At 42.3% G+C, this 20,975-nt stretch overlaps 1 protein-coding gene across 2 annotated transcripts in view; it reads right to left on the reverse strand.

The window, feature by feature from the left end:
* The window catches only part of ITGA9 (integrin subunit alpha 9), a 218,944-nt gene extending 203,589 nt beyond the window's left edge, over positions 1-15,355 (reverse strand). The window contains exons 1-3 of one of the 2 annotated variants that reach the window (XM_086844215.1): positions 15,043-15,355; positions 6,759-6,886; positions 5,449-5,555 (exon numbers count right to left, since the gene is read on the reverse strand). In XM_086844215.1, coding sequence (XP_086700341.1) covers positions 5,449-5,555; positions 6,759-6,886; positions 15,043-15,209 — 402 coding nt within the window. In that variant the 5' untranslated portion in view covers positions 15,210-15,355. The remainder of the gene's footprint in view (positions 1-5,448; positions 5,556-6,758; positions 6,887-15,042) is intronic. The other variant, XM_086844226.1, reaches the window with a different exon arrangement.
* Between the last annotated feature and the right edge of the window lie 5,620 nt (positions 15,356-20,975).

The following is a 20,975-nucleotide window of genomic DNA, read 5'->3' on the forward strand; positions in this document are numbered from 1 at the left end:
GCTTACTGGGAGTGAATTGAATTGAAAACACCAAGGATTTTGTAGCAACAAGAGTGTCAGCATTAGCCAAGGTGCAGACAAGCTGCAGAGCTATATAGTGAAGAATGAGATCATCCTGAAAAGCAGGACCCACCAGGACACTTGCTCGCTACAACTGCCATGCACAGGCACACATGCAAGCAATGTAGAGCCTGGTTCACACCTTCTCAGAACCCATTTGCTCCAAAAACTAACACTGCATTGCTGCCAGCCAAACCACAGGTTGGCTTCTGCTGAGGATTTACTTGGAATAAAAGAAAAGGAAATGTGAAACAGCAAGGGCTTTGAACATAGCACATGCCAGACCATATCTCCAGCTGGTCAGAGTCTACACTGAAGTCACTGTAGATGTGCAAATTCATATCATTTAAGGCTTAACCCCATGTCAACAGAGCAAGCCTACACTACAAATCATCTCCTCCATATGTCTTCAACTTTTCCTGGAGACTTTGCATCAACCTCCTTCACAAATGCCACATTTGACCCCATCCTCCCCCGACGAGATACTCTCTGTTTTCCATTTCTGTGTGCTACCCCACTTTTCTGCCTCAGCAACTCAGAGCTGCCCATCGGAGCATCTCAACATTGTTAAAAGTAACATCCACTCATAAAGCAGGCACAGCTGTGTCACCTCACCACTAAATAAAATGGAAAGTGTACCAACTACTGAAGAATAGATTCTTCAATCTATTGAAGAAATCAATAGATTTCAATATACTTATGTCCAGAAAGACATACATAGGTAATACTAATCTCAAAGAGCAAAATCAGTTGTGCAAAACCTGCTTTACTGTTAGCAGTGCTACATTTGGAGTTTGATATTTATGCTTTCCTAATTTCCTGTTCTCAAGGAGAGGCACATATTTCCACAAACAGCTACCACAGAGGGACAGTGAGGGGCTCTGGGGGCTGCAGAAAGTTTTTCACCACACTGCATGCTGCAGGCTGCCACCTGTGATGCAAAGGATCCTTCTGAGGGCACTCCACAGCCAAATGCACATGAAAAGTACAATAAAGAGCAGCCTTGGAGACTCCAGCATGAACCTTAAGGAGGCTCAGCTATGATTTCCATCCCCACACACTACTCATTCAAAATTCAACAGCAAGAGACATACAACATGTGAAACGCTCATTTTCAGCAAAACCAGGAAATAGTTTCTCTCCTGATAGATCTGTGCTATTAGCACAAATATACACATGCACAGCTCTTGCAAAGACAATGCCATAAAAACATATACCATTACAGCGACAGTCAAGTCAACCCCAACTCTGGATATAAATTCAAATGGAAACAGATCAAGAGTTAAAGGATAGTGGTATTGTAAATTCCTTGATATTTTATATTTCAGAAACTGCAAGATACATGAATTAACATACTAATCTCTCTCAGAAGAGTACAAACAATGGAGTCAGGCAGAGCAGCAGCATTTTATCACAAGCAGGTGGCTTTGCTCAGGAGTGAAGTGCAGAGGCCAAAAAATATAAAACAACATAAGGAGAGAAAAAGCTGCTGCTGGGAAAGAAGTGTGTTCAAAATCAACTGGAGGCTATGGGCTCAGTCTAGCAATTCTGGGCACACTTAAACAATCTGTTAAGTCTCGGGTTAATGAACACTTTTCAGTACCTTCATCACAATGTGTATTCAAGCACACTATAGCTCACCACTGTCTGGCTTAGTCTGCAAACCTTCAAGGGATGAACTCCCCTTGATCACATGAGTCAGTGCCTCCTCAGACTTCCCTGTGCCACAGCTACAGAATTTGACATTTTCACAATGAACAGGAGTCCAGCAGCTCCTTTTCCTCCTCGAAACTAATTTCTCTGCTGTCAGACAATCAGCACATTTGTCTCCCTGCCACAACACATCTGATTTCGGTTTTTCTGTCTTCCCAAAAGCATTTAACATTGATTACAGTTCACTATTGCTGTATCATTCAATGTTGCTAAGGCAAGGTGATGTGGCTATAGGCTTCCTTCTCTAGAAGCAACTGCACAGGTCTGAAGAGGTTTTCGGAACAGCAGTGAGTCACCTGCATTTGAGGCAACTGCAAACAACTGACAGCCTATGCACCCTATTTTAGATGCAAGTTATAGGTAGATCCCTGTGCAATAAGGAAACCATCAGCATGCTTTGGTGCTCAGCAGCTGCTGCTGGGGTACAGGTTCCAGCTCTACCACAGAACAGGGGAGAAATGATGCAAACCCTTGAAGCAAAATAAAATATTTCTGAACAAAGAAAGGTATCTACTGATGGCTGACACTGCATTGCTGCAGTATAATGAATAGGTCATTTCAGAACTGCTGACACTTGGCTCTTCTGCATATTGTTCAAACCATGGGCTTTGTTCCATAGGAAGAGCACCACAATGACAGAAGTGGCAGGTATTTAGGAAGAGCAAGACTATAGAATGTGGCTTATCTCCAAATCACATCCCTGGTACCTCTGCTAACAAAAGTAAAAGAAGTAACTTTACTGTTTCAGTTTGAAAAGAGCAGACAATCTCAGACGTATTATTGCACTACTGAGATTAATGCAGACTGACTGATAGTATATCCAACAGCAAGAAGCTTTCTTATTTAATCTTGCTCCTATATTTGTTTATATCCTCACTGTTTGATGATTTAGTATTTAATCCATCACACCAACACCAAAATCTGGTTTAGTAACATCCTGGCAAAATATGGGCTCACAGTCCGCATTTTACCAAACATCAGCTAAAGCCCTCTGGCACACTCCTCACCTTCCCTACTGCACCTGCTATTGAAGCTGGTACTCTTACCAGGCAACTGGGGAAGGCTGAAAAGAAAAAACAATTAGGCCACTAAGCAGCTACAAAGCAAAGGCAACAACATCTTAATACAACCCAAAGTTAAACTGTGGGACTAGCTAATCTAACACAGGATGTCAAGAGCATGAATATTTCACATAGGCAACTATACTTGTTTATGGAAAAAAAACCCCAATCCATCTATCCAGGGCCACTAACCAGAAAGCTATTACTCTGACTTAAAGCTATCCCTGGAAGAGACGCAGTAAACAGAGCTGTAATATCGGACAACATAGAGCCTATACACTCCTAACTAAAGAAACACACTCGTGTTATCTAGCAATTCAAAAATAAATAAATCAGCTAATACAGCAATGAACACATATTCAGACACACCTTATCAGAACACCAGTTTTTCAAATAGGCTTCAGAGAAAAGCTACATTTTAAAGAAATGCTAATCCTTAAAGCTAGAAGAGTGCATGTATTGAAAAGCATCTGTGGGAAAATCACAAATCGCTTTCAGTAAAAAGTTCTCAAAACAGAGAGTAACAATGACCTGAAACATCCAGGTAATTTCCTTACACAAAGGAATCTATATACATTCATTTCAGGCTCTGTTTGAACACAGATGCGCACAGATGTATAATTAGTAGTTTAAGACTTCGGTGATAAATAGTAATGAGAATTATATAATTAAATATTCTCCAGCATCTAGACATGATCTATTTGGTGATGGACAACAATCTTGTCAAATGGCTGGATTAGGATTGTTTTAAATCAGCGTCACTTGTGGAGACATTTCACCAGCTAAGGATGCACTGAAATAAGCATGCCACCAGCTGCGTCTTTTACATCACCTACATTTCACTTTTAACCTGCTTTATGTAGAAAATTTCCATCCCCTCAACCCAAACCCAAGGTCTACCCCCTCAGCCCTAATCCAAAACCACCCATGTCTCTCACCCTTGTAGCCTCCATTCAGGCAGCCAGCACCCAGCTTGGCAGCTGCTTGGCTCTTTGCCCCACCAGCATTCTCTTCAATTACTGCTTCTGTCTAGGGAGGTGACCCCTAAGCATCAGCTACGACCTGTTTTCCTTTGAACCAAAATACACAAACCCACTACTCTTAAGATATAATTTTGACAGGAAATTTAGAGTTGTCTAAAAAAAAAAAAAAGTATGAACAACCTTCTAAAAACTAATTAGGATGAATTTGTCAATTTCAGCCTGATGACTGGACAATGAAAGAGACTAGCTGTCTCTCAAGGGTAGTGTTATTCTGATCAATGCAAGTTACTCCTCAGTTGTCACACACAACTGGGCACACATACAGCTCAGGAGACACCTTGAAAATATTAATTGTTTGCACTAGCATGAATGCCTTAATTTTCTCCTCTGTTTACAGTTTATTTTATTTATGCCTCTCTTTCTCCCCTCCTCCTCCTCTAGTCCTGAACACATTTAAAATATCCAAGAAAAGCAAAGGTAGCCCCTATCACAGTAACAAGGTATATACCAAGAGAGACAAGGGAAAAAAAATATCACTGTACTGTGACAGAAAAGTATCAAATTTACCTGCTCTCCCACAGGGAAGTCGGTGCACAAAGATTTGGGGCATAAGCACCTGGACTGTAAGCACATATAAAAAAAAAGTCTTTGAGGGAAGCAGGTTTGTACTCTTGCCTTTTACAGGTGATTGGTACAGTAATCACTGCACAAGATTTTTCTCACTAGCAGCTTTTTGACTTTTTGATGATAAATACAAGGGCAGTCTCTATACCACTAGGAAGGTGTGGCCTATTTAAAGTTTCCTACTCACAAACAGTGCTGTTTAGAATTAGACTGCTGTCAGGGTTACCCTGATACAGCCTTGACATTTGCCTGCCACATACAATATGCACATTTTGCTGAAAATTTCTTTTTTCTGTTAACATCCCTGCAGACACACTCACTCAGAACCCAACCATGGATGTATATACAGGCAATCATTGATCATAATGTAAAATACCCATGCATTCTAGAAAGGCTTTTTGCCCAGGACTCTTTACAATATCACAGGAAAAGTTTTGCAAAAAATTACTGCGCATCCTAAGGATCACATCTGCTCTCCTTGTCCTGTCTATGTGTACAGTAACCACACTGAAGACAAGAAGTCAATCCACACACAGTTGAGACATCTCTATTTGCAACTCTTCTACCTTGTTAATAGGCAATTAATACAGATAAATGAAAAATATGGCCACAAAGAACAATTTACATTTTTCCTTTTAACTGCTGAGACACAATTCATATGCTCAAGGAAAATGTCCGCATTCGTATTTCCTACATAAACACAGGCAAACTACAAAAACAACAAATTGTTAGAATACCTCCCAGACAAATTTTATCTATTCAGTTCAAATATATGAACCTTCAGATTTAGGAGGATCCTTGGCTGATGCCAGTCAGGTGTGATGGTATGTAACCCTCCCTCTATAGATCACATCTTCAGGCTGAGCTCACTTCTTCTTGAAGAAAGGGACTACAGGATCTGCTGCCTCTTACTCTGGACTCTGTTAGTCACTGCCAAACACAATCCTGATGTGCTCAGTCAGGCAGCAGCTACATTTTTAACAAGATCAAAGAATAGCATGACTTACCAGCACACTTCCACCAGCCTTTGGCTGTCTAGCTAGGCTCACACCCATCCATTCATCATCTCTGTCTTCCTTACAGGTCTTTCCACAGAGCATGCCCCGAGAATTGCCTACAGAAAAAAAGGGAAAGGTAGCAAGGCAAGGACACATGAGTTTTAAATACCTACCAAAGAACCCTGACAAGAAAAGAGATTGCCCATCAAACATTTGGCAATGCTTTTCTTTCCCCCCTGCATCCTGATTACTTATTAGTTCTTGAATGCATTAACTGGGCTAATGCTCTCACTCTTAAGTGGCACCACACACAAACAGGACAGACCCTGTTCCCAACAGCCAACAGTTATCACAGCACTATTTAAATGAGCCATCAAAACCATCAAGTCAGTGAGAGAGATATCAGATTGCCTCCTGAATATGATCATGAAAATGAGATCACGGAAAAAAAATGAGGCTGAAATCTGTAGTCCTGTCAGGCAGCACTCATGAATTCATGACAATTTAAAATCTGATACAGGACAATCCACTTGGCCAAAACAGTTTTAACACATGTAAGCTTCATAAACAGAAATTCTACTTAGTATAAGTATGGAAAGATGAACAATGCTTTTTTTTTTTATAGGCAGAGAAAGCAACATGCCACCAAGAAAACCATAATATGTTTCAATCTTTACCATCATTATCCAGCAGAAAGTTTTAGATCAGTTTTACTCTAGACCTCCATCTTCCCCTGACTCAGACAGTTGACCAGAGTAATTTAAGTCAGCCCTGATCCCCTGCAATAGCATGCAAGTGGTCTCACTGAGACCACTTAAGTATAAAAAATAAACTCAAGAAATTATTTGCTGCATTACGAGGGAACCCATAGATCACCCCATTACTAATAACACCACATATCATGAGCCCATCATTGCATTGCCCAGGGTCATCCCATGTACTCTTACTTCAGCACTGCCTGGAGCAGGCAGTAGCACTCCAAAACACTTACATAGTCACCAACATGCTGAAAAGTCACACTGGAGCAGGTGAAGAAAAGACAGAAACTTAGCAGGAAAAAAAACAAAACATTTACCTGGTTACTCCCTTGAAAGGGCATGCAGCACCACTGGGAGAAGACCAACACCAGTGGGATGTTATTTTGTAATGCTGAAGAGAATACAACACTTTTGCTAATAATGTTCAAAATTCATCAGGAAAGGCTGATGGCTCCCTCTCAGTATTTCAGGGCCAATCTGAAGTTGGCAGAAGGTCTGCTAGCAACGTAGTTTGGGGTTTTTTTGGTTGCCTCCTGCTCTCCCAACATCACAACTACCCACCTCTCCCCATATCCAGTTCTGTGCATCTTCTGTCAGGGTTGGTATGAACTCGACATTTAAACACTGCTCCTGGGGACTGAACAGAGGTGCTGTATTTAGATTCTGCCTTGGGGGCACCAACCAAGACCCTGGAACCAAAAGCAAAGCAACAAGTGATTAATTTCAGGAGGAAAGGGAAAAAAAACCAACAAAGGCTCATATTGCCAGAGCTTCACCAGCAAAAGCACTTTTCTCAGCAACCTTGTAAAACACAGTTTTCAGTTTTCACAAACTGAAAATGCCACACACAATAAAGGCATTTCTCCACAGTGAAGGCAAAAATATTTTTAACAAATTAAATTTCCATTAGGATTGTACCACATTTAAACTGACACACCCTCACCACACACTTCCCAAAAGCATTTAGGAAAGCATAAGAATGGACAACAGCATCGGCATCCATTTTTCCTCAGTTTTAGCTACATCTCTATCAATCCAGAACTGATACATCCACAAGCAGACAAAATCTGAACCTCCTGCTGGCTGCATTCTTGCCAGCCAGCCCACCCAAGATTTGTAAGCTTGTTTAGAAAGTAGAGGCACCCCATTCATAGAACATTTTATATAATTACATCTTTAAAAAACAACGGCAAAAAATGAAACCACCAACACAAGTAAATTTCTTCCACAATAAATTGCTATCAACCAACATTTACCCTTAAGTCTGTGAGGACTACCTGGACTATTTATCCCACATGAGATCTAGTGTTTCTGGGAGCACCAATGGCCTGCTCTGACCATAAGGTTACCCTCAAAGGAAAGACGGTCAGCACTTTTTAATCACTTGTGTTAGGATCTAGTTAAACCCTTTTAACAGCCCAGCTTCTATCTACTCAGGCCCTAAGGAATGCTTTTTGAGGAGGATTACAGGGGAAGCACAAGTATTAAAGGAGTCCTTTCACTGTCTCCTCATTAAAAGGACAATTTTTCTCAAGAGGTTCTGACCCCAGACCTGGGCAGGTGAGGAAGAGGTGGGTTAAGCAGGAAGAGGGTAGCTCTGAGGAGGGCTGTGAGGAACACCAGGTAGTTAAGCAGCAGTTCTGCAATTCTCTCGTCCTGTTACACATGACAGAGATTCTGAATGTAAAAAAATCCTCACTGAAGTTAAGCCCAGGGCTAGAACTAAGGGTGACCATCTCTAAAAGGCTAAGGCTCCAGAAGTCCCCTGTGCAGACCCAGGCTGCTACCTGGAAGGCAGCATCTAACCAAAGAGACACTGCTCTTGGCTTAGCCACTCAAGAGCTACTAGTGCAAAGTCAGTCTGCATACACAGCTCTCCCACACACAGATGGGCAGCTCAGCACCGACCCCAAAATGGACGCTTTCCCTGTTCAAAACAACTTTTCCCTTACCCTCCAACCTGAAGTTCCATACAATCACCACTCATCATCACCATCCCAGTACACACAGGGAGACTGAAGGCACAAGGTGTGCACTTCTGCAGGGTCAATCTGAGTCAGCCAGAAGAGCCTCTCCTGCATCATCTATACACAGCAGGAACACATCTCCACTCCTGACACACTGCCCTGGATGTTGGATGCAACAAAACTGCCCTGTGGCACTTGATACATTTACAAAAATATGAGAAAGCCCTGTGTTAAGTGACCATTTTCTCTGAGGTTTTATAGGCTAAACTGTTTCATTTAGAGAATTCTGATGGAATTGCACTCCTGCACTCTACAACACATATCATGCTTTCACAAGTGAGGAGAATTAATGCCAAAAATACTTGAAGTACTAAAACCTACAAAGGCTGCACACTTGGGCAGCAAGCGCAAAGGAGCTTGAAAAATAACTCTAAATGGAAATCCTACTAGACAGGCAGCAGATATAAAATCAAATGCCAGTCATTTAATTTACACAGGCAATGAATGCAAAACATTCACTTATTGGCATTCACGAGGTCCAACAAAAATAAACATTACTAGCTTAAAGAGTTATAGGTTCAAACTGCAAAAGGAAACACCATGTTTCTATGACCTGTTATAGAAATAAGACAACACAGGTCACACTGAACTCCAGTTTAAAAGAGCTTCTGCTCTAACCTAAGAAATGCAAATATGATGTAGCAACTAGTGTACAAGATACCTTGGGTTGAAACATGGAGGACAGAGACAATGGAGCCTAAATTACAAAGACTTTTATCTCTCTTTAAAATGATTAAAGGGAAAATTTGGTAATTAACAATTTGAGTAAGCTACTGGCACAGATAATATTGCTGCCTTGAGCAATTATACCTTTCAAAAAGAAAACATTCATTGCCATTTCTTCAGGCTGACCGAACAGAAAGAAGCAGACAGCGATGTGTGCCAATGACAAATCTATTTTGAATTGTCCTGAATGCCCATGCATTCAAATTTGATATTTCATATACAGCACACACTATGTCATAGGATCTTGTCTCATTCTTTCACTCTTGCACATAAAACTCTGCAGTTGAAACCTTTGCAGAGCTCATTTTATCTGGTATGATCTGTGCTCACTCATGCCCTAAGTTGGTTACTTCAGGGAAACAGGAGGTTTTCTGTTGGCTCACACGCTTTTTGGTTGGTATTTGTTACATACCAATTACTTAAATTTTATTCAAAGAAAAGTATTTCCTTTGCCAACAAAAAGATTTGCTTACTCTTCCACCAGTTTCTCTGTGTAATGCCTTAACTGTTGTAGGGAAGTCACCCATTTAACTATCATGGGATTTTTCAGCACACCTTGATAAATGATTCTTCTCCATCAAAATACTTTGGGACTCCTACAGCAAAAAAACAACTGATTTGTATCTCTACATATTTAAAACACATTTGAAATCTTTTGCAATGTCTATGAAACAGCACTGCAATCAGAGAACGTGTCTCTGTTACTATATCAAATCAGAAATACATTTCAAAACCAAGTCTTAGAAGCTAATAGACTCTTCTCTCATTTCAGTGAGAAATGTGGAATCTTGCCTGGCATAAACACAGAAGATATAAATACAGCCAGAAGTACAACTTTCTAACATATTCCAAACAGTTTAACCAGCACTTGTTTAAAATGACTTATTTTTGCAGTACAGATTCCCAGTGCTTCTCCATGACTACTTGGGCTGTCAGCAAGCGAGCACCAGCAGTTCTCCAGCCTTCTGCCAAAAGGCTTACTATGTGAGTAACACTCTTTGCAGAGATTATTGATGAGTGCAGGTTCTCACCACAACCATACTATTCCATGGGAAGGAAGCCCCTAGAATACTAGTGAGTAGCTGCATGAAGATACCTTGAAGGGGAAAACCCATCAAGGCAAAGAGGTTCTTTTCTATACAGAAAAGAAGAGAACCAAGAACAGGAAGAGGGGAGTTTGGAGCAATTTTAGCCATTTTCCTTGAGGTGTACAGAAATCCGTAAGCAACAGCCTCATTCCACTGCTCTGTGAAGAAAACGCATTGGGGTTTAAGCCAAAATAGGGAGCAGTAAGCAGAAATGCCACTTAACTTTCTCTTCTTGCATTCATACTCACACAATCAAGGACAAACATCTTCATCTGTATTGAGACAACTATGCAGCTGCATGGCCATCCCACTGAAGGAGTTGCAGCAGACAATTTTATTGGATGACAAGAAGCTTTCTTGGCCACAGAAAAATTCACAGCTCCTTAAAATTATTTCCTGAAGAAAAGTAATGATCCCTGGTGACTGACTCTCAGGACATACAGATTTGGAAATTAAGTGTTGCATTTAACAGAAGGAACTGTGAGCAAAAGTGCAGAGCTGACCAATGGCTGGAGAGATGTCAAGCACATTAAACATTGGCCTACAGCACGTCAGCAGTGATAAGACAATCACAGTTTAAAGACTGAGGACCGTAGGTACCTCACCTCACTGCAATGTTAAGTGGCAGGGGAAAAAAGTCTTTAAATATCCTCACATACCACAGCTCATTTCAAAAGCAATACCAGAGAAGGGTGCCTACCGTCATATCCCAGCTGAGCTTCTCCTCTTTAGAAAGGTCTTTGTTACTTGCAAAAAAAATCCCCAGTTACTTGAAATAAAAGTAATGTAATTTCATGCATTACACGCAGAGCAAGAAGCAGGAGGGCTGGATGATCCATGACCAATGACAGCAAACTCAGGTTCCTTGAAATTCCATGGCAGGATTTACACTATCACTGCTTAGATTATACACACAACACCCAGTATCCACTGCATCAGTCTGTTACCACACCTTTGATAAATAACAGAGAATAAAAATTTTCAGCTCCCATAAAGTTGCTGAATAGAGCTTAAAGACTAAGCTGGCAAAAAAAGAGAAGAAATTATATAAAGGTATACACAGGGGATGATAAATGTGACTGGAACCAGTGGAGAAACAGATAAAGAGGCCTACAGTGTTTGTTTGGGCAGCTTATGTAACAAGAAGCAATAGTGCGTGCCCAAATAAAAAGTTCAAGGAAAGGTCACATTTAATATTGAATCATTCAGTGCATACAACCAGAGACCCCTCTTAATAAACCTCCAGAACCATAAAAGGACTTTCAGAAGGAGGCAGATGCATGGAAAATAGTTCTAGGAAAGTGATGTTTATGTATTAGATAAGAAACACATTTTAATGAATATATCTGATTAGGCTAAGTACCTTGCTGTAAAGTCTCACAACATATGCAGAACCAGGAGAGATCAGCTGCATGTCCTGCACACAGGAATAGGTATAGCAGGTATATATATACCTATATATAGGTATAAAAAATACCTGCTTTCTATTCTTTCAAACTGCATTAGAAAGTTTATTCCATCCAGTTTTGGACTGCCTTCCTTCTCACATGATGTGCTAACAGCACATGTAGATCAGCCCAAGATGCAGATCAACCTTCATTACTTCAGCAGCAGTGCAAACCAGTGAAGAGCAGGGATGATGGAATGATGCAACAGCAGAGAAACCAGACTCATTCTTTATTGTAAAACTGGCAGCAGGACACCATGCAACTAAACTGACTTCATTACTTTTTCATGCCAGATAGTTTTGCCAGACAAGACGAAATGGTCACCCTGGACTTGCTGAGAGATTTGAGGGCGTCAACAAGAAGGGTCATAAGGAGGGAAAGGGAGAGAGAGATTAAAGTAACATCTTATTAATTTTTTAAAAAGAGCAATCAGAGATTTCAAATTATTAACACCTTTTATTTGGGGAATTTTTTTTTTTTTTAACTGCCTGAGGTCATTTCTTGGTTGTTTTTTGAGTCCTTACTCCAAATTTCAAAATTACATCTAGAGAGTAGAAGCACTTCAGCTTGTCCCTGCTCCAAATGCAACCAGCCACCTGTTTTCTTCCTGGAAATGTTAGTGATGGGTAACTGAGTAAACCTGACAAGATTTACAGCTATAAAACCCACTCAAGGAAGGAAAAGCAGACACTGTCAGAAATACAGTAACTTCGGCACATCTGTGTTGAGATACCTTTCTTGAGATAAGAAAATTTGCAAAAACAGTTCAATGGAACCATCATGGCAAACAATTATTGCAGAAAATGTCAAAGGCACTGATTTGCTCCACTATTGTTGTGCTGGCTGAATGCCCATATTCCATTATAATTTCTGTGTGCCACAGCCTGACTATTCACATTTATCTGATATAAGATTTCATACCAAATATCCCACCCCTCCTTCTTTTCATTCTACATGAATATTTGGCTCCTATAATGCCTGAAAGAATCACCAAACCCTGAAGCTCTATACTGGAAACTTACAAGCCTAAGATAGGAAATACAGACAGGTGCCTTTGTGGTCTTGGAAAACAAAGAGTTGAAACTTGGAAGGTGTGGCTATGAGAAATACCATCTTAATATGAATTGGTGACTATGTGTGTGTATATATATACACACACACACACACAAAAATGTTCACACACACCAGTACACGGCCAAGGCTACCAAAAAATACACAGCTCTCATGATCAGAAGTACATTAGGTGACTATCAGGCCCACAAGCAATAAAGAGCAAGAGTTCCCTGAATAGTTCCAAATACTTGAGAGCATATTAACATACTAAACAATTTTAGATGGGCAGGAGCCCTATCAGTCTCAGATATGATCAATCACATTTTTGCAGGCTCACATAGTGCTAAACTCACCAGGCAAGCCTTCAATGCCCAAAATACCACTGTCTGAAGATAAATTATTTTAACTACTTCCCACTGCAGTGTACAGATCCAATGGACATAAGAAAACTGAAATCATAGCTCTTCCTTGGGTACATAAAAGTCACAAGGAAGAAAAAAACTTGAAAAAAACAGACAATAACCCTGACTTTTAAGAGGAGCTTCTTCAGAAAACTGAAAGAAGGCTGCATATACTTTTAGGAGACATTTATTATTGACCTTTAGGATGCACACACACATTACAAGCACAACTGCACATAGCACACGAGAATCAAGGAGAGTATAAAAATATTTTTCTCCCAACTTGTCATCCCAGGGTCTGGTGGGAAGAGGATTTCGAAGTACCCATGAAAACAAACTTCCTGGTCTCACAATGAAAAGAGGAGCGTTCCCAGCAGTGGTGACAATACCACCCTCATGATTTCTGTCCTTCGTGATGCTGACCATATCAAGCTGCCATTAACCCTTCTGGGTGTTGAGCCTAACAACTTTTTTTATTTAAAAACATTTAATGATCTTAGATGTTGGTTGTTTTTTTTGTTGTTTCTTTTTTCCTTATGGAAGCCATGGCAAAGGCACCATGAATCAGCTCCATTTCCAAAAAAAAACAGGGTTTACATAACTGGAGATTTTAATTTTGAGCACCAGACTGCTAACAGATCCCTGCCCTCAGGCAGATGCCCAACCCTTAAAGTCCAGCATGTTTCTAAACAAAGTAGGGATATCTACAAAACTCCTCCCTAGTCCACCTTCCCTTTCAAAAATACCACACCAGCAGGTGCTATCTGAGGATAATTCATATTATCAATCAGAATGACAGATACCTACATAAGAAGCAACAAATTCTAATACTTGTGTCCCATCACACTTCACTAGATCAGCCTTTCATTCACACCATTGCAAATCCCCAGGAACCTATGCTGAATACAAGTTCCTTTCAGCCTTTGCACTCTTCATTGACTCCTGACCTAAGTTAAGCACTGGTTTAAACTGAGATCTTTTCTTTCCTCAGGGTGCTTTTCCTCTATAAAGTCTTCTTGTAAGTCCTTAAAATGAATGCTCCATGAAAGCCACAGTGGGGAAAGGAAGAGCATAGAACTACTTGTGAACTAAAGAGTGTGAAAGAAATTCATTTTTAAAGAACTGTATGCTAGAATGAATACATTTATTTAAAGCACAGTGCACCAAAGTTCCAACATCAATAGCTGAATATCTAAGTATAAAAAGATAAAGGCATGCTCTGTGGACGCTTACTGGCATCAGTGGCTCCTACTCACATTAGAAGTATACCAGATGACACCAGCTAGGTCCAATTAAGAGAAATAACTTTTAATTCTAACAAAGAGCCTTTAACCCAGACAACAAACACTCTATGGTCCAATGCTCTTTTCAATCAACGGGAAAACAAGAAGCTTGCCAGTTTTACAAATTTTTGGACGTAGATAAATTTTCTTTCTATCTTCGGCCTTCTTTTTTATTTATTTTCTTTTAAGTTACACAGACATTTCCTCTACGATTTGGAAGCGTCTCTCCAGCCTCCGAAGGCATTTTGTGCCTGGCCAGGCAGAGCGCGGGGAGTTCAGCTCCGTGGGCGCCGAGCGCGCTGCTCCCGCTGGAGTTCACCGCTATTGGAAACATTTCCCATCAACACGGCAAAAGTTATCGTTTTTCGTACCCCCTGCGCTTTTTCGTACCCAGTCCAGACAATGAGCTGCTAAATATTTCCCTTGAGGGAGGGGGACCGAGCACATCGGCCGCGGGCCGGCCGGCGCTTGAGGACAATTGGGTCACAATGCCAAGCGCCGGCTGCCAGCCCAGAAAGGACATCCAGCTCCGTGTTAAACATGCCTCCCTGCTCACACCAGGGCGCGGAGCCCACAACTCCGGCTCCAAGGCACCCACACGAAGAGGTGGACGGAGCGCGGGGAGAGGCCCCGCAGCCAGGGCGGAGGCGCCCCTTGGCTGCCCTTGCGAGGGGGCTCGGGTCCTGCCGCCCCGCTGCGGGAGATGTGGCTGCCAGGCGGACGGACGGACGGACGGACGGACGGACGGACGGATGGATATCCCGGCAAGGACCGCCCGGCCGCATCCCCGCCGCCCCCCGCCGACGCCGTGCCACTCACCACCGCGTGCTGTCGTGGTAGTGCTGCAGCACCGAGTACCCGAAGAAGGAGCCATTGGGACCCCGGAACACCACGGGCCGCCCCACGTCCACGTTGTAGGAGCGCACCGCGGCCACCCACAGCAGCGTCCACAGCACCCGCGCTCCGCGCTGCCGCGCCCCCGGCATCCTGCGAGTCCCGAGACAGCCGCCCGTGCCGGCGCCGCTAAGCGCTGAACTCCGGCCCGCCGAGCCCACGCTGGCCCCGGCGCCGACTCCAAGGCGGCGGCTCCGGGCGCGGCGCTTTTGTGCCCGCCCCGCGGCCCGGCCCGGCCCGGCCCGGCCCAGCCGCGCCCCGCGGGCACCGCGCGCCCCTCAGCCCGGCCGGCCGCGCCGCCGGCGCCCCCTGGCGGCCGCGGGCTGCGCCTGCCGCGCCCCGCCCGAGCCCGCCGGCCCGGAACGCTCCGCTCCGCGCCTCGGCCCCGCCGCACGGCTCCTCCCGCCGCCGCATCCGCGCGTCTCCCGCAGACACCCCTCGGGGTGCCTCTCTCTCCCACGAAACTGCTGTCAGCTATGGCTTCCTTTCATTCTTCCACCTACTGCCGTTGTCGCGCGGCCCCTCCCCCGGTGGGCGCCTGGAGGGGGAACAGGGAAATCACAAAGTTTAGGGCAGGAAGACGTGGAGGAATCGGTCCCGACTTCCACTAGTTTGAGGCTATCAGCCCTGCTTGAATTTGGCACTCGGATAGGAAGGCTTCGTGAGTGACGGCAGAAAGATGTGATTTTGCATCGGGAAACGCACGGGAGATTTTGTTGGGAAAAGGGAAGCCATGAGAAGAGGCGGTGTCTTTTTCAGGGCAGCAGGAATGAAAATACTTCGGATAAAAAAGTTCAGACCATTGTTTTCCGGCAGAAGAACTTCAGGTCTGAAAAAGAAGCATCAACCTTCGTGGCTAGGTAAAAGCTGAAAATAATTGTTCTAATACTTGAAAAGTTTGACCATCTGAGAGTAAAAATAATCAAACGCACTAATAGATGAGCAAGAGTAAAGGCAAGAAGAAAACAGTCTGCTCCAGAGGATAAGACAAGGACGATTATCACTCTGTAGGAGAAGGGGAGGGGGGTTATGCACTAGAAAACCTTTGGGCCCACAGAGCCCATCCTTTTATTAAAGTAAAAAGCAATATATTTTATTCATGTGTTTAGATCCTTCTTGAGAATCAAGCCCAGAATCTCAGAGGATAGTTTCTCACAAATAATTGTGACTTTTGTATATTTCTGTTAGCCTTGGCTTTGAATATTTCACTCCTAGTACACCCCTCATCCATAAGAAGGTGCACCAGGAGAAGCAGAGTTAAGTCCTGGAAAACACAGGAGTAGAGGGGCCAGGAATTCTGATACTGAATGCCACTTGTGGCAGGTCTCCGGAGATTTGCAGCCAGGTCCAGTACCTCTTGCATATGCACACAATGGCTAATGGGCAATTTGCTTCTGAGTAATCTCCAGGGAAGAGCATGTTGAGGCTCTTGGAAAGCTGTCATGGAAAAACACTCTTGCAGGTTGAATCTTCTTTCGGTGAAGGAAGCTCCTGGTGAAGGAGTAATGCTTTTTCTGCAAAGGGTTTGCACCAGGATTTGTGTTCAGTGAGGAGGGAATTCTGTGGTGAGCTGTTTCAGGAGATCCATGTGGCTCTTTGAGAAGCATAGCTTGTTTCTGCAAGGGAGCTTCCTCAAGACAAAGAGGATTGATCACAATCACTGCTTTTGAGCATCACCTTCAAAGCAAGTGCCACATGAATATGTTGCTGTTTTGAAACTGCCATTTTTGATGTTGACTGTGATGCCAGAAAGCAAACATTTGCATAGAAATTTTCAGGGACAGGTTAAATAGAGAAGTAATAATTACAGAATTTGGTGGTGAAAAAAAAATTAATAGAGGAGCGGATGCTTCCAGTCACCAAGGTGTTTTATATTGGCTGTGTGAAGCTTAGTGGTGTAATTATTTAGTGTTATTGTTCAAGGTGGCTTGTGAAAAGGTTGGAGTAGAGTGAGATTTCCTTGACAGGGTTATGGAGAAGTGAAAATTTTCCAATCAAATCTGAGTGGCACAATAGTGACTATCAAATAAAAAGGGAAACTTACTTCATCAGTAACTTCAGCCTTGGGTGCATGATCTAACTGCAAGAACTGATTTATTATTGGTGCATCAAGTGAAAACTGGGCATTTACATCATATTAGTAGGGAGATTTATAACATTTAATACAAAGATTTTCACTGGCATTTTATAACTGTGCAATCAATATGGATAAAAGTAATCTGATTTAGGCAGAAAGTCAATACATCACAATTAAGCAAATTCCACAAATGGCATCCAATCCCATTAGCACTACAAAGCCACCTCTCTGCCTTTTGAAGCAAGAAAGTGTTGGGGGTTTTCAATTAATTACCTGGGCACTAAACGGTGCTCAGATAGCTCTCTAATCAAGTTAAAGGAAATGTGGATGATATGCTAGAGAGAGCAATGGGTTCATCCTTCTCCAGAGGGAGGAGGGAAGCAAAGCAGCTAGATGAGGTGAATGGAACACTTGTCTTTCATGTTGTAGAGTGCTCTCAGGAGGACTTATTTAAACTAGAACTGATATATACAAAATTGTCAGTCCATAAAAATGTCAGCTCTCTATTCTTTGCAAGAAAGAGTATTCAGGGAAAGTCTATGAATACGGTACTTCCATCCTTTTCTTTCTTTTATTGCACATCCAGATGCTGAAGTCATCTCACATCATTTAATCCTACAGGAATTTTGTCAGTCCGAACAGAAACAGAAACTGCCTCAGTGGTGTAGTTTAGCTGATAAAATTCTGGCATGCCATTTATGAAAGCAATGGGACATACAATAACAGTGACAAGGACAATAATAATGTACAGTTAAATTAATATGATGGTAAAACTAAGGGGTAAGAACACATTAAATCATATACCACAGAATTCCCTCCTCACTGAATACAAATCCTGGTGCAAACCCTTTGTGAAGGAACCATTCAAACCAGGAATAGCTAAAATAAGCACTTCTGTATCTCTATTCTCACTGTGTGAGCCTTGATGTTTGTATCATCTAGAGAAGCTCCATACCTGTGCCATAGGGCTAATTTGTACTTTACACCTACCCATATTAATTAAACACTGTATTTTGGCAAGACTCAGTCTCCAGATTAGTTTATAAATTAGAAACATTATCTGTAAATTGAGAATCAACAGTGAAATAGCACCCTTGACAATACCTTTTAATTAATAGCAAAGCTTAGGAAAAAAGTCTAATGCAATAATGTTGTGACTGTGGAAAGAAAATGTAAGTTAAAACAAATGTCCCATGTCGTCATTGCTTAAAGATTCACCTGTGTACAGACTCTGTTCATGAAGAGTGAGTTCTAACAGATACGCTGTCTTCCTGGAAGCTTTTCCTCCCAAAATGGCACTTCAAAGGCAATACACACATACACACATATATATACACATGTGTGTGTAATATTGGCTTCCTTACTTTAACCAATACCTTACTTAATTTTTAATTAATTCTTCACACATAATTCTACTTACAATTTGCCTTTCTTTGCATTTGTATTGAAGTAGTGCTGAGGCTGAAATTTTACTGTTTTGAAACACTTTCTATGCACAAGTAACTTCATTTTCACTTCCCACAGTCACCTCCAACAGTTGCTATAAGCTTATTTGATGATCTTTTTGAGCCCTACTTCTTTTCGTGCAGATTTCTCTACCTGGCCCCCAGCTCCCTCCTGCTTGCTGTTAGCCACAGGTGGGGAGAGGATGTGCTGCTGAGTGGGGATGGGCTGACACCTCCTTCTCCCGCCCTGGCATCCATCAGCAGTGACATGGTAACAATGGGAAGACATCCCATAATCTTGCTAATACAAAGGCTGCTGCCTCTCCCTGTCATTATTCATATATTTACGTCAGTACACGTTCAGTATTAAGGAGGTTTTAACTTTTGTTAAAGGTTTTCCATTGCAGTGGTGAGCCTTGCTGATTGTTCCCATGCATCCTTTGTATTTCTCTGGCAAGTGCTCAGTACAAGGAGATCAGTAACTCTGTTTGTAAATCAGATCCTAATGGTAATACTGCAGCTTATTCAGTCAGTTCTCACAGAACTCTCTGATCTAACCCACCTACAGACTCAGCTGAAAAGTGTTCAGGAGACCAAACTTAGATATTTTCCAGACACTTCTCGTAGCTCTTGTTGCCTACCAGGTAACAAGCATCCTCTTCAATTCTTCTTCCACTGTGGCTTCATTCTAAAGACTGTGCTTGCCTCCCCCATTGAAGGAGAGAAAAGTGCTGCCACCTTTCGTTGCACTGCAAGGACAGGGGGAAAGACTTCTCTCTCTTTTCAAGGCCTCATCAGTGTTGAAGCTGTCAGAGAGAGTGTTCCTTTGTAATACATAAAAGGACTAATTGTAAAATACCAAAATATTTATATACGCACATAAAATATTAGCAATATAAGGTATTTTGGATAAAGAAGAAACTCTCACTTGCTGTTGTGGTTTTAAAGCATTAGCTAAAAAATCACTAGAAAACTTACTTATTTCTTGCTGTGAGATAGGGATTAGAACAAGATCAAAACAGGCTTAAAACCTAAAAGGAACAAAGAAAGTTTATTAACAAAACTATAAGAAACCAGAATAAAACTTCCAGAACTCTTTTTTTCCTTACTACCCAACCATTTTCTTGTTCACATGAGAACACAGAGACAAAAAAAACTTTGGAGGTTAAAACAGTCCCAACTTTGCTATACTCTCTTCATCAGTCTTTGTAGAGAAAAATAAGTTCTCTTCTGTTAATCTATGGAGTTTTTCACAAGAAAACCATTTTCCTATGCTTTTCTATTTTTCTGATGCCAGCCTCCTGGAAAACTCTGCCCTCAGTTCTCTCCTCCCATTTGACATCACTCCGAGGTGTGTTATGGGTCATGAGGTCAAGGGGTGTCATTCTAAGGATGAGTTATTCAAAGGCAAAAGTTCTCTTCATCTGTCTCTGTGAGCCTCTCTGGAAACAGCAGTTTTCTCTTTGCCTCTTAAGGGCTACAAATCTTCAACTATTACTTCTCTTTTTCTGTTCCAGCATCACATAAGATCATAACTACTTCACCATTTGCTTAAATCCACACTTTGAAATACTCTATTCCCCCCAACATACTCTTTCATGAATTAAAGGAGTTTTTCAGAACACTATTGTCCATCTCTATAGTTTTAGCAAAAGAATGTTTCAGCTTATTAAAGCATCTCCTTATTTCTCTCCCCATTTGAAGCCTAATTCCTTTCTTCACTGTTTTTGATAGTTTATGTTGTCTCTTTACCAGAGAGTGTTGATCACTCTCTTCCTCTCTTTCTCTGGAAAAAAAAGGATTAATCTGCAAGTCTCATCTAGGTAATGAAAAGGCTAAAATCTTGCTCAGGCTTTGTAGATGGTTCTGTGATCTCTGCCGGAGCAGCAGCTGGAGTTGTCTGCGATGGAAGATTCTTCATGGCTGCTCTGGAGAGTGTCGTCGCTGTCTCAGCTTGCCGCAGGTCAAGAGCTTTTTCTTTCTTTACTTGGCAGTCTCTGGTGAATTCAGTCACAGCAAAAAAACTGCAGCCGAGCCAGGGACCGTCCTGGCCCAGCCAGAGCCCGGGGCAAGCCCCACAGGCCCCATCTCCCGGCCGGGAGTCGCGGCAGGCCCAGCCCAGCCCCTGCCCGGGCCACATGGCTGGCCAGGGAACGGGAGGCCAGCTGGATCTCTGGTACCTTTCACAGCCGGGAAACAAAGAGGCAAAGAAATTCTCAGGCTTAGGTCTTAAGGTGGTGTTCACAGGTTGATCTCACTTTTCAATGGTTAAAACTGCTGTCAATTCTTAGAAATGGCCAGTTATTGGCTAGAAGGAAAACTCTCATCAACCTCCA

This window comes from Cyanistes caeruleus, chromosome 1, assembly GCF_971803275.1.
Source record: "Cyanistes caeruleus chromosome 1, bCyaCae1.hap1.1, whole genome shotgun sequence".
Classification (NCBI taxonomy): Eukaryota; Metazoa; Chordata; class Aves; order Passeriformes; family Paridae; genus Cyanistes; species Cyanistes caeruleus.